Source organism: Parasteatoda tepidariorum, chromosome 3, assembly GCF_982258835.1.
Source record: "Parasteatoda tepidariorum strain Cologne lab strain chromosome 3, Ptep-v5.0, whole genome shotgun sequence".
Classification (NCBI taxonomy): Eukaryota; Metazoa; Arthropoda; class Arachnida; order Araneae; family Theridiidae; genus Parasteatoda; species Parasteatoda tepidariorum.
In genome coordinates this window covers 21,821,485-21,836,241 of record NC_141757.1, presented here as the reverse complement: position 1 = coordinate 21,836,241, position 14,757 = coordinate 21,821,485, and the positions used below count along the sequence as shown (strand labels likewise).

General features: G+C 28.1%; 1 protein-coding gene across 19 annotated transcripts in view; it reads left to right on the top strand.

Annotated features, from left to right (window-relative positions):
- faf (ubiquitin carboxyl-terminal hydrolase-like faf) overlaps window positions 1–14,757 on the top strand; it is a 99,071-nt gene that overhangs the window by 65,195 nt on the left and 19,119 nt on the right. For 14 of the 19 annotated variants that reach the window (XR_015432453.1, XM_087158944.1, XM_087158936.1 and 11 more), the window contains 8 exons: window positions 805–946; window positions 1,850–1,900; window positions 5,013–5,103; window positions 6,022–6,170; window positions 6,256–6,426; window positions 8,142–8,245; window positions 9,091–9,151; window positions 9,771–9,939. Coding sequence is in view for 18 of the 19 variants with exons in the window: in XM_087158944.1 (XP_087015070.1) it covers window positions 805–946; window positions 1,850–1,900; window positions 5,013–5,103; window positions 6,022–6,170; window positions 6,256–6,426; window positions 8,142–8,245; window positions 9,091–9,151; window positions 9,771–9,939 (938 nt within the window). In the remaining variant the exon portion in view is untranslated. Of the gene's footprint in view, window positions 1–804; window positions 947–1,849; window positions 1,901–5,012; window positions 5,104–6,021; window positions 6,171–6,255; window positions 6,427–8,141; window positions 8,246–9,090; window positions 9,152–9,770; window positions 9,940–13,855; window positions 14,081–14,757 lie in introns of those variants that run through there. The other 5 variants (XM_087158946.1, XM_087158939.1, XM_087158945.1 and 2 more) reach the window with 2 other exon arrangements.

Here is a 14,757-nt window from a genome sequence, read left to right as displayed (position 1 = left end):
TTGTTTATCTTCATTATTGTTTTTTTAATTGAATAAACCCTTCCCAGGAATGGGGGGGGGGAGAAAGACAGATGTAAACGAACTAAATTTTGATTTCGGCAGACACTTCTTCCTTTATTCGTCCGAAATGAATATTCTGTGTTCAGCAGTATAGGCTAAATACCATATATTTATGTGTTGCATCGCTAATTTAGTAGCTGCAATTGCTGTTTATTTTTTAAAATTTAGTTTTTTTTTTTCAAATTATAATTTTACAGTGTTGAGCATAATCTTGTATGTCTTTACAATTTAAAAACTCCTTGAAAAAGTTTTTTTTGCAATAACGGACCCTATTTGCGCAAATTCACAAAAGCGGACCCTGGTTGAAAGAATGTGACTAAAGGTTTTTTTTATATTCACAAATTACGAGTAATTTTTTCACAATTTTACAAAAACGGACCCTTCACAAAATGTCTGGACAGACCCCTGGCAGCCATTGCTTAGTATTCCTAAAATTTTGCTCCTTAACTAGTTGTTGATAAAAATTGCTCCCATTTGACAAATTATGGATCTCTCTTTTAAGAGTGTACAAAAATTTAAAAAGAGCTTTCTAGAATTCTTTTTATTCATTAGCTTCTTTTACATTTTACTGGCGCAGCATGTCCTCATTTGGACTTTGTGCCACTAAACCCTACATTCAATCAATCAATCAATCTTTTACATTTTAAGATTAATTGCCCTATGTTAAGTATGCTGAGAATAATAGAAAGATAATGAACTTTATGATCTCCTGTTATAGGTAATATGTTTCTATTTTTTCTATAGGGGGCCGGCTCCTGAGTGGTATGATGCTCTCTGTATACATCTTAGAAATTATTGTTCTGTTCGGCGCTGGTTTGCCAACAATGTTTTATTTACCAATCCCCATATCTTCTGTGAATATCTTTTAGAATGTCCCGGTTCAGAAGTAAGATTATTTGTTTGATAACTGAATTAATTTGATTTAAAAGAAATATTAAGGAAGTTAGAGACACCTTTTTGTTAAATTTGCTTGTTAAAGAATCTTGTCGAACTAAACTTCTGTAACTTTCGAAACTGAAACTTGTTTTGTTGTTAAAAAGGTTTTCTTCTCTTGTTTAACTTCATTTTCAGATTTTCAATTTAGAAAAATGTATATATATATTGATAGCAGGCATATTTCGAGACAAAATTTGTGACATAAGAACCAACAAGTTCATTTAATAGTTTACATATTTGTAACAGTTTTTGAACTAAATTATCTTACTTATTTTGAAAGTTATAAATATATATCTTGGAGCCTCCAGACTTTAAGTTCAGATCAATAGATATATGTTAACGACCAAAAATCTCTCTTATATCTAAAAAAAATGACATTTTGTGTCATGTTAGCGCAATACGGTTTTGGCTTTCATTAAAGCATTTTTCTCATTGCTAACAATTTTGAAAGTTTCAGCTTATGTTCTATAGGTTAAAAAAATTTTTTTTTGCATTAATTAATCATTGTTAATATTCATACTGCTTGCAGTGATCTGCTAAGTAAGAAAATTAAGGACTCTTACTGAAATTTGTTTTTCAAAATCTAGTATTTCAAGATTCTTGTGTCTCAAACTTTCTTTGAACAGTTAAAAGTGAAATGTTGTAAGAATATATGATAATTATCCAAATGCTTTTTTTTATCTGTTTGATTATTAGTAAGCTTGATTTAAAAACTAATATTTTTTTTTTAAAAAAAAAGACTAAACTACACTGAACTTGACCTTTTAATAAGGACAAGCTTCTAATAAAATTGTCAATTAATTGTTAGATTATGTAGTAATGGCTATTCCAATATCTCTTATTTCCATGATAGTGCCAAAATGTGTTTCATATTTGCAGAGGTGCCAACTGCTGCCGATTTTCCGTATGTATTCAATTTATTTATTTTTTTTAAATACAGAACTACAAAGATATTTAAACTATCAAAATTGGCCTGCTACCTTTTATTCATAACAGAATCTGTTTTTGATAGCTTTTGCTATATTTTTCTGAGAAAAATACTTTTTCTTTTCTCTGCCTACTACTAACATCATGTGCGACTTCTAATTCGTTAAATTTTCTTCTTTTTTCAGATCTTTATGTCTTTGTTGAACTTTCCTATTGGGTTTTCATAAGCTTTGTATTACGAAATTGCAAGTTTTGCAATGTAAAAATTGAGAAATCTAATTTTGGTCAAAGCTTGAAATATATAAATAAATCGATTGTTTGATATTGTTTTACGCTAATCTAAACTCTGTAAGTTAGTAGTTAAGTAATCACATTACTTATCTCTTTTTGTAAGTTGATTTTAATCCAAATACTTTACTCTGATTTATGTATACTAACTCTTATAATAAATCTGAATATATTCCCTACAGTTTGGTTTATAATTCTTTCTTCAAAAAACCATAACTCTATTTATATTGTTTGTCTTAATCTATTTTATTTTATTTGTATATTTTTAATTTTTTAGTTTAAAAATTGCTGTTTATCTGTTATAAATTATCATTATACATTCTAGTTTGTAGGTGATGGTCAAATTCTAAGCAAGCAAAGTTACTGTTCATAAAACATTTATGTAGTAATTTTTAGGGACAAGGCAGGAAAAAACAAAAGTTAACTAAGAAATTTACTTATGAAGCAGCATTCCTGACATCTGTTGAACGAGATTGAAAAGGAATGAATAGCTATTTTTAAAATGTGTCTCGTAAGCATAGAATTGTTAAATAATTATTTTCCCTTCTACAGGGAGCCAGAGCACTTTAGGGCTGTGTTTTTTCTGGAGCTGGAGATCTAAATTTTTCCATGCTCCAGCAATTTTACTATCATACAGACATTCAAGGGGCCTGCTGCATTGAAACGACATTGCCCATTAATAAAGTTGCTATGCAAAGACAATTCTTATCATTTACAATGATTTAAGGTCAAATATGAAAGAGTGTAGGAAAATTTATTAGATTAAATTCTTTTCTTAAGATTAGACGTCTTAACTCTACAATTAATTAAATAATATTTGTAATTTCTGTGCTAGCTGATGATTATGTTATTATTTTTTAATGTTTCTTCTTATAATAGAAATTTTAAATTAAAATATGAATCTTAAAAGCGTGTATAAATATATAGTAATAATTTTGGAGCCGTAGCAGAGCTATAGCTTTCAAAAAATTTTCAGCTTTAAGTCCCCGACCTTTTGAGGATTTCCCCTTCTGGATATTGCACAAAACAGACATATAAGTTTTTCTTTGAACTGAGAAGATAACTAAAATCGAATCTTCTCAGCCAAAAAGCAAAGTTGCAACTCTATAAGACGCTCATACTTCCTGTGCTGCTTTATGGAAGTGAAACTTGGACCCTAAATTCAGATATACAATGGACACCTTCGAGAAAAAGATCTTCAGAGCCATCTTTTGCGCAATTCAAGAAAGGGGGTGCTGGCGAACCAGATATAACTTGAGCTATACCGACTTTTTAAGCACCCCAAATCACGCAAATAATCCACAGTAATAGGCTGAGATGACTGGGCTCTGAAAATAGCGCCATAAAAATCTTCACCTTTAAGAACTCTGAGGGGGTCATGTCCCAGAGGCAGACCCCCTACTAGATGTACAACATCAAAAATGACCTGAAAACCCTAAAGATTAGAAATTTGAAGGGAGTTGCCATGGATAGGAGGCGCTGACAAAGCAGAAGTAGACGTATATGTCTTTCCCTTCTAAATGCTTGTGTGAAGCAGGTGTAATCTTCTCAAGGACTGTTTCACTCCTCTTATCACACAGTATCCTCTGAATAAATAAATATCAATTATTGAAAATGAAATGAAATCATATGTAGTGAAACCTTCAGGAAAGACAGTCTCTATTTGCGACCACTTTTGGGAGGCATGGGTTTTTTTTCTCGTAGACTTTGTGTTGAAGAAAACCTTTAGGAGAGATCATCAAAACCTCTCCCAATGACCGGGCTAACTTCTGTGCCAAATGCGGAGAAAGTCGAATAAGGCAACACAAAAAAATATCAAAATGAAACATATTAACAAAACAAATAAGTAGAGTAAAATGTATTCAAATTTTTGTGTAAGGTTCTATTTTAGAGAGCCCTTTTTGACGATCTCTGAAAGGGATCTGCAACCTCATGTTGCAGTCACACTCTTCTAAAGACGATGCTATCGATGATCTATTTTTAGAGCTGAAAGCTAAATTTTAAAAAAGGAGTTATTTTAGAAAAAAACTAGTTTGTTTTTCCTTGTAATTATATCAGTAGGGATAATGTTTATTGACGCTGAATTTTAATCATCAATCTGGTTTTCATGACTCCATCACAAGTGGCATTTCTGCACCAAGGAAATGACACTAACTAAAAGTGAAATCATTTTCAAAAAATCATGCACTTTCAATTATATGTTGAAGTTAATGAAGGTAATCCCTAAACCTCCATCAAAGACACTTTTGCTGTGGAACAGAGATCGGTCGCTCCAAAGAGGTTTTGCTGTATTATCTTTTCTCTTAAGTGTTTTCATTAAAAACTTAGTTTTATATAATTTTATATTGTCTTAAAAAGATATAGTTGAAAACGGCATAGTTAAAAATTTTCTTTAAACGACTTTGACATAGTTGAAAACGTCTTTTCCCACATTACCATAAGTTCTGAAATATTTACAAGAGTATTTATTTTTTACTATTCTGTCCTTTTTAGGATTTTTTTTCTTTTAAATTATGAAATTTTGTCAATTATGAAATCTTGTAAAATTAATAAAATCTGTGATTAGAAATATTTAGCAACTTAAAAATTATTTTAGTTAGCAAAAATATTTGTGTTAGAACTGTTAATATTATGTTAATATATTAATTTTTTCAGCAAAAGAATTCTTTTAAAAACTAAAGTTTTTTTCCATGTTAAAATTTTTTATTTACCATATTCACCAGTATGATTTACAAATATCTTTTTTTACTATATTTGTGCTACAAAAATGAGTTGCTTATATCCATTTTACTCTTTTCCAGGTCCGCCTTGCGTTCATGCGTATTCTTGTATTTATAGCTCATTTCGCATTGCAAGATGGCCCCTACACTCCTCCTGCTTTAGCCAATCTTCGTAAGTTTTACTTGAAATACACTAAAAATACTATTTATGTGTTATAAAATGCATTACACTGCAATTATTATATTATGCTACATGTTTATTTTTAATTCTTTTATTTACGTTGATCCAGGTTAAACCTAGTAGGCCGAAGTAAGACCTGCTTCTTCCCCCCACTTTGAACCAATTTTTATTTTCTTATCAATGGAAAAATAATCCTCCACATGAAAATTTTTTCAGAACTTGCATGGAATTTAATGAAAATTTGCATACATTCAAGAAAAAAAAACCCGAAAAGCCGAATTTTGCAGGGTCTTTAATTGAAGTTGGGGGCAGGCAACATTTTGTAATAATTTAGGATCTTAAATATAATTTGAAAAGAAATGTTATTGTTAATCACAAGTTTTCTTTTGTATAATGTTGTAAGTAAATTATTTCTCTACATAACATGCAGTTGTAAATAAAATTACTAATAAGGTTTTTCAAAAGGTTATATTTTTGTTACTGATTTAATATTACATGAAATGTCTCCAAATTAATGTATGTTTAATTTTTGCCCATAGAATGTTGTGAATAGTCCCGTAAGCAAATGATATTGCACCAAAAAGTTTAAACAGCCATTTTCTTATATTTTTTTAAATGTAAACTAGATTGTATTAAATGTACTAGCTTGATTAAATACAACTTAAATCAAATAAAAATATATGTATCAAAATGAAGTGTGGAAAAGCTAAAAGAATTATTGTTGCCAGATTATTATTAAAGTATTTACCTCTTTATTGTAGGCTACAATATTAAATGGTGCAAATTAACAAATAAGAAAATTGTTAGTTGAATTAATTTATATTATATTTAATCAATGTATGTATCACATATTAAGTTCTGCAATGCAGTTTGCCTGGGAGAAAAATTATATGTTCTTTATCATTACAGCCTATGCAGTTGATGCTAGTGCAACTCTTGCTGATCACTTAATAGTAGCTGTTTTAAATTTGCTCAAAAAAGAAGTTTCCGAACACGGAAGGTCCCTCACTCAATATTTTAGCCTCTTTTCAATGTTTGCTTCCCTTGGAGTTGCAGAGGTAACCTTTTAGTTGTGATTTTTTGATTTTGTGATTTCTGGTTCAAAATAAAAAAGAAGCACCCTAATTTATTTCAATATTTTAGCGAACCATGCTTCTTAAATTAAATGTTCCTGCTACATTTATGAAAGTTGCTTTAGACGAAGGTCCGGGTCCTCCTATAAAATATCAATATGCTGAATTAGGAAAGTTATATCAAGTGGTCAGTCTACTGATAAGAAGCTGTGATGTTAGTTGCAAAACACAATCTTCCCATGTAAGTCAAACTTTTATTTTTTTTTAAATGTTTTTTTATTTTTTTTATTTACAATTCCTACTATCTAATTGATGATCATTGTATTTCATGAAAATGTGCATTAAGTTAAGGTACCGCATATCACATTTAGTGAAAGTAACAATACTATAGACTTCCATTTTAATACATAGTTCTCCCCACAATTTTAAAGATGTAAAACAATTACTTTATTTAATAAGAATAAACAATCTTGCTGTTTTAAGCAAACTTATTTTTGCAATGTATTTTAAAATACTATATAATATTTGAAATTCTTCATTTGTTCTTCCAATTTGTCTTAAAGTCAACTGATTCCGGTGGCTCATTCACAGAAAGTATTATTGTAGGGCTTGTGACAATATCCAACTGTTTTTTTTTTCCAAGCTTTAATCGATTTACCTTAATATTATTAATATTGAGGAACTCCTCTTGCCGACAGGCTAACCATGGGAGGTTTTCGTGGTTTTCTTCCATGTAATGCAAATGCTGGCTAGTTCCAACAGAAACTGTTCCACAACGGCAGTATTTCTCTAAATACTTGATCCAGGAGTTCCCTTGTCTTCTGGATTGGGTTCAAAATTGCAAGTATACGGAGTTGAACATTGGTAGTCGTAAACACAAAAATTGGGCCTGCTATTTAGCGATGGTTATACAATAAAATATTAAAAAAAGCTATTCCTTTTTTTTTTTTTTTTTTTTTGCAGAATATAGATATTTTACAAAATTAGCAAATTTCTTCAAGGTAACAGAACAATACCCGGAAACATCTGATTGCCTAAATTGTGTTTTTCACCATAAACACTTTCCTGAACAATTTTAAACGTGGCTTATCATGGCCGAAGTCGTTAAATTAAATTTTTCTTTAAAGAGGTGAAAAACAAAACCATCCAAGTTATGTTTTGTTGTTTTCCATAATCTTATGTCACAGCTTTAGTTCTTGCTTATTGATTGAAAAAACAATTGTCTGAGTTGAGAGATTTTTAATCTTCTACTTTAATAGCTTTGAACTGTTTCTTTTTGTCGTAATATTTTATGTCTCATTTTGGTTAATTTTTTTTAGTTTTTTTTTTATTATGTTAGTTTATTATTGAAATCATTAAAAAAATTAAAATTCATAAGTAAATTAAACCATAATAAATTGAAATTCGTACGTAAATTAAAAAATCGTAAAATCTATGTAGTAACAGCAAAATAAAAATTGATGGCGAAATCAAACGAATAGAACTATTTATAAAAGAGACTTAAATAAGTGCATGTAAAGCATGATGTTCTTTAAAGAAAAGAACAATTAAAGAACATCGTTTCTAGAGCAAACTATCTTTTAAACTTTCGCGATTTCTTATTTTATATTATTAATTTGAATATCTAGCTGAAGCCAATCATTATGGACTTTTTTAAAATCCCGAAGGAGAATAGAAAAATTAAGATTTTTTCTTTCCTCTTTGATGCGCAAAAAAGACATCTTAGGAGAAAAAAATCTGCAAAAAGACATTTTTCAAAAAATATTGTAGAAAGGAAAACCAAAATGTTTCCCTTCCCAAAGGAAAAATCTTTCTACGAAAACTTAATATCGCTCTGCATCAATTTAGTCGCAATTCTGTCATGGGGATCATAAAATCATTTGTTGTTGTTTTTTTGTACATTTTACACTATTGTTATGCGTGAATGATATATTTGAATATCACTTATCTTTATAGGGTGGAGCACCATTGCCTAATCCTTTTGTAGGTGATAATGTTCATCAAGATTATATAATGCCTATACAACCAGAAGTGGCTGAAATACTTTATAACAATACATGGTAAATTTCAAAACTTTTATGGTGTTGAATAATTTCTGTGAATATTCCTTTAAACCATATATGACATGGTGCATAGCATTTTTAAAAAGTGCTTTAAGTTGCTTATTTTCATTTTTCGTTTTTCAAAAGCCCTTAAAGGTACTTTTTTCATTGAGTGTTTTTAAAAAGTGCTTAAGTTTTATTTTTCGAAAATTAGATTTTTTTTCTTTATCTCTTCCCCACGTATTATTCTAACGTGTGCTTTTCACATTGTTCTGTTCAACCTTTTCACGATTCATTCATCCACAATCAATTTCGGAATACTGTCGGTCCATAGCGTACAAAAGCACCAATCATTTTTTATGTTCAATGAAATATTTGCAAGTCCGCATGTGCGTCTACTGAGCTGGGTTCGGAGAAATTATTGCACTCTCATGTGCAACTCTGCTGCATTTTGCAAGATATTCTCAATTTCAGGCTTCATTTTCCACCATCTGATATTGAACTAAAAAATCTCTTTATATTTTTATTATGGCTAATATAATCCAGAAACGCTAATATGATCTTTTTCAGAAACTAGTTATTTTATCATGATCATGTAAAGTCTTTGTTAATGCATACTGTGCTCAAAAAAAATTTTTTAGTACTTAAAAAGTACATAAAAGATGCTTATTTTTTGTTGAGAGATTTGATTATGCACCCTGTAAGAAGTTAATATAAAAGTAAAAAATATAAACTAGTTAATAAAAAAGGTGAAGAAATTAGTTTTGTTATAGTTGTAGAAATATTTTAAATATTCTTAATGTTTTTTTAACATTGTAATTATGAAATTTGTAATAAATATATGCACTTGATTTCCCTTTTAGCTACCTGAAAAAAATCATAGAAGATGCAAATACTTCAGAAGATACATTTAGACTTCTAAAGGTATATAAATTTTAACTCTTTCATTCTTTTTTAAATATTTATTAAATATAATCCTTCCCTTTAACTCTGATTTTCGTAAATGGGGATAGAGTTTTAGATGTCTTTAAGTAAGGCATGAAATTTACTGTCTGAAACTTTACAAAAATGCATTAACTGTATATAACCTGGACTTCTAAAAGCACTATGCGATTATTATAATAAATAATAATTTTTTTAAAAATAATTTTTAAAATTAACTGAACTGGCAGAAAAAAGTTAAAGGTTTTGTTTATATCTCCGTAATCTGTTACTTTTTAAAATTATTAATAAGTTATTCGCATATGAGTCATTATTTTTGAAAACGTAATATGCCCATTTAGTGCTAAAAAGTGGTATTTTATTTACAAGTTTAATAATCATTGTTACGTATTGATACTTTATCAAATTATAGTGTTTAAATCATCACCAAAATTAATTAAAATTTTATTAAACTTTGTGTTTTTTTGTTATAAAAACTTTTTTTTTAAATATTTTTAAAAAGTAAAAAAAAATTATTTAAGTTTCCTTTTATAGCTGAGTAAAAAGTTCTTAAAAGTTTTTGTCCTGTATAACTAAAATGTGTCATTGATTTTTCTTTTAGTTTTGTTCGTGGGAGAATCCTCACTTTTCTTCTATGGTGCTGAATGAATTGCTGTGGCAGGTTTCTTATTCATATACATACGAGCTTAGACCCCATTTAGATCTATTATTGCATATGCTTCTGATTGAAGATTCTTGGCAAAATCATAGGATACACAATGCTCTGAAAGGTAACACATACACACATCTTATTGTCACACGAAGATTAATAATAAAACTGCAATCGATATTTATTAATAGATATTGGTTTTTATTATTATATTTATTGCAACGATTGAAGATTACTTTTTTTCTAAATTTAAAAGCAAAAGTACGAGTTTGACAAGACATTTTTGAAATTTTAATTTATTTATTTTTTTTGTCGTTTCACGTATTGAGTGTTTAGATGAAACTAGCCTAGATGCATTGCAAAAATATGATACATATATTTTTTTTTGTATATACTTTACGTGATTTATTTTGAAATATAAAAATAAAAAAGCTTTAGCGTTCTATTTTTTAAAAAAAAAAGTTTTTAGAAATTTTAAACTCTCAGTCATTTTCCTTTCAAGTTTAATGAAACACTTTTGAAGAAAATATGGTACCAATTGGTGCTACAAATTTATTTTTTGACGCAATAGGCAAAAAAAAAATTTTTTTTTCTTCGGTTTAATAATTTATAGGAAATAATTATAAAACTTACTTTGTTTAAAGCAAGCTTCTAATATTTAGCAAATTTAACTGTATAAATATTAAGCTAACATAAATGCTTTATTTATTTATTGAATAAAATTTTTATTTAGAGAAATTGAGATAATGCAATTTCTTAAAATGTAATTTTTAAACATTTGAAAATTGTTAAAGTGGAGCGTTTTGTAATTATCTGAGATCCATTTCTTAAAAAAAATATTTATTTACTTGCCTGGACCTATTATTTTTGAAAAGAAAATAATGCACTTTTACTGGAACAGAAATAAATCGTTAAAAACTAATTTCTCATAAAAAATTAATAACAGATTGCGATCCTATGTCAGGCTAAACCTGACATAGGATTGCAATGACAAATTTATAATGTCATACTGTGTCCAACGTAGTATCGCAAAGAATTACTTAATGAACTCTAGTTATTTACATTTATTTTTACTTGTGTCATGATATAATAGATAACAGAATTTCTTTTTAAGCAGCTAAATTGATTCTTCAATTAAAATAGTCTTCCTAAATTTGTTTTTAAAAGTGGTAAGAAATATTTTAAAATATGCAATATATTAAATATATAGGGTGACCCGGGGTAATTCACGATCACTCTGTTTCTGGGGTAAATAATGATCACCTAAGTTATATTTAAAAATTTTTTTTTTTTTTAAATTTGAGACATAGGCAAGAATGTTTGTACACTTTACTAAAGTATAACTACATTTACTTAATAATAGCTTTTTGTTTTATCTAACAAAATAAGTATCAAAATAACTGCTTTCTGTATTTTCAATTTCAAAGATGGGTTTCAAAATGTGCACATTTCTGCAAAGATCCCCCTCCTTCTCTTAATAATAAATAATTTGAGTTACTTTATATTTCTTTGATATAATAATAGTGTAAGCTTTTGTTTAATTGTTTCACATCTACTGTAAGCTTTATAATTGATTATAGAAAACTATATCAAATGTTGCCCCCTACAGATGGGGTAATTATTGATCACTGGGGTAATTCCTGATCATTGTCATTTCTTCTTATAAATAGTATATAAAATAGCTAATAAATAGCTAATTGTCTTTTCTTAAATAACAGTTCATATTTATTAAGTGGAACAACTATAAAATATATTTTAACTGTCATCACAAAATTTGTTTTTAACGGTATACAAGACTGTATTCTGATTTGCACCATTTCTGGTTTGTCATACCTTGCTTCTATCTTAATTTTATGTGTGTACATTGTTAGAATAATTTTTAAGTTTATAAATTAGCTTAGTATAAATATGGTGAGAAATTATTAGCCTAAAAAGGATACTAAGCTTCTAGAAAGCAAAATTAGAGAATTTCTTTTAATGATTGAAAATGAAAATTTCAATGTGAGAGCTGCTGCCAGAGCTGTTGAGTTGACATACCTTACTTTACTTTACACTTTCACTTAATGAAGTTAAAAAATCCAGAAAAAGTAACCCATGAGGGAACTCTCTTATATTTCAGCAGAACATGAGAATGAGTTGGCTGATTGCCTAAAATGTATGGCATGATGCAAAGATTTTTGGAAAATTTAAAGTGTTAATCTTTCTTCTTGCTTTTCAATAAATAGTTTTATTAGCTGCTTAAACATATCTTTTTGGTTTATTTGTTTGATCTTGATGTCTTATTTGTTAATTACCATTATATAATTATTTTTAAACAGCCCCTTTACAATAAAAACTGGTGATCAGTAATTACCCCAGAAGAGATCAGGAATCACCCCAGAAATGATCAAGACCAGGGGTAATTCCTGATCACTAAAAATTTAAAATCTTTTAAATTCTAATTAGATTTTCAAACAAAAGAAGGAGGCATAGGACTCATCTCATATAGCCTCAAACTTCCAGTAAATATTAAAATTCTATCTTCAATAGTTTTTTCACAAAATAGATGTTTGCATTTTTTGATCAGGAATTACCCCAGGTCACCCTAATTGTAAAAGTGTCATTTCTTTCAATATCAATAACTGTTATTAATGGGTTAGATGTATTTTTATCATATTTATTTTTTTTTAAATTAATTATACTGTACTAAGTCCCAAAATGTGAATAGTTTCATAATTTAGTTCATTATAGTAGTCGTAGTCAGGGGTCTGTCTAGGTTTATCTGAGAGGTATCTATTTTGTGAAAATTTAGACATAATTTGTGAAAATTAAAATTTTATTAAAAAAATCAACACAAAATGTGGTAAAAATATGGATTTATCGTTTCTTATGGTATACAAAAATAAAATTTAAGGATAAAGTATTTTGTGAAGGTACTGCTAAACGGTAGTAAATTTGGCCTGAACAGACCCCTGGTAGTTGTTAATTTACGTCACACTAGAGCTGCTCGATGAGCTAATGGCGGCAGTCTGGGAAACATCCCTGAGAATAATCCGAAGACATACCATCACAAGTTTGATTCTCTGCAAAAGGGATGGCATCCCCGCTTCAGTAGCCCGACGACCTGCACACAAAGTTGAGCACTTTACGGTAGAACAGTTTAATGAGGACCTGTACCACACACTCTCGGTCCCTACGCAGACTGAGCCATGTGATCACCCACCTGCACACTGACTGCAGCCAGTGATGGTTGAGTGCTGGGATCTGTCTTAACGATCAGTTCACTGTGGGACTTAGTTCAATATAATATTAACCTTTTGCTCTCAAATTAATCTAATATGCTTTTTAAACTTACGTAAATACTGAATTATTTATATTTTACAGTATTTTTATATAATTTCTAAATTTCATAAAAGAATGTAGTTACTAAATTATTAAGAAATAAAAATTTTAAGTTTTAGAGTTGTGACTTTCGATTTCAGTGTATAGGTGTCAATGGAATGCAGAAAGCCAAGCAACATTTATAATTCCATAAATAATTTTTTTTTTGTCATTCAAAAAAAAATAATTATATATTTTGAAGAAAGAAAATATAGATATATAACTTCCATTTCACTGACTTTAAGCCCTTTTTAAATTTTTGTATTAATTTACTTTCTATATTTTTAAAAATAAAACATAAGTTTATTTTTAAAAATAATTAATAAGAATGCTTTGTTGTATTTTATTAAATAAGCAATCAGTGAAGAAATCCCTTAGGCATAAAAAATAGAATGCATTTAAGGAACTCAAATTTAGTTGGAACTAAAATTTTGCAATTTAAAAGTTTTGTAATCAATGTATTCTTTACTGGAAATATTTAAAGAGTTGTTTTCAATTGTAGTGTGTGAACAAAGCAATTTAAAATACTGTGTTACTTTGTATAGTTCTGAAGTTTTATGTATAACAAATAGTATGAACCATAGCATTAGTAAGAACTCAAATATAATGGGAACTAAAATTTTGTTATCAATGTATTTTTTACTGAAAATGTTTTAAAAAATTGTTTTCAATTGTAGTGGATGTGGACAAAGAAATATTAAAGCACTGTTACTTTGTATAGTTCTGAAGTTTCATATTTAACAAATACTGATTTCACGATATTTTTATTGAGCCTTTTTGATTCCTTAACTCTTTAAAAATTCTATACTATGTTAAAAAATGTAATCATATAATTTTAATCATAAATTATATAAATGTATAATTTTTGTATTTCATTAAAAATTCTTTACTCTTTGAGAAAATGTGGATGCATTGTTATATTATTTATTTTCATAGCCTCTTTCAGGAACTGTGAATGCTCAATCTTTGAATTTTAATTTCTACTTACTTGAATGTTGATTTTCAGATATTAAAACAAACTAAAACATGTTCTTCCAAGTTTAGTTGTTTGCATATTGCCACTTATCACTTCAATTCAGGCACACATTTAAAAAATAAATAAAATTGAAATATTATCTTAAATTAAATTAAGATCATGCAACTATAGTTTCCTGTAAGGGTTTTGAATCAAGACTGTTTTGGGAAGCAATTAAAAATATATTTTTGTGGAATATGAAATAGTAATCAGTTTCTAAATTTTACATATCTATTTTTTTTTCATGTGCGATACATATTTAGTTTCACAGATTTTGCAAATTTAATACATCTTAGACTATTTAAAGAAACTTAATAAGAATGTCTGAATAATTTTTAATTATAAATAAAAGAATTGTCAGTTAAAAAAATGTAGTAGTTATTTCTTAATAAGAAATTTTTTTAGAAATTTGTGGCGAATGATATTTAGCAATTTATAAGAATAGTTTTATTTGAATATTATGAAATTATTTTTAAAAAAATATTTTAAAAACTCCCTTAATAATTGGACTTTTTGTTACTCTATAATCCCCAATATATTTTGTTTATCTCAATTTATGATGCT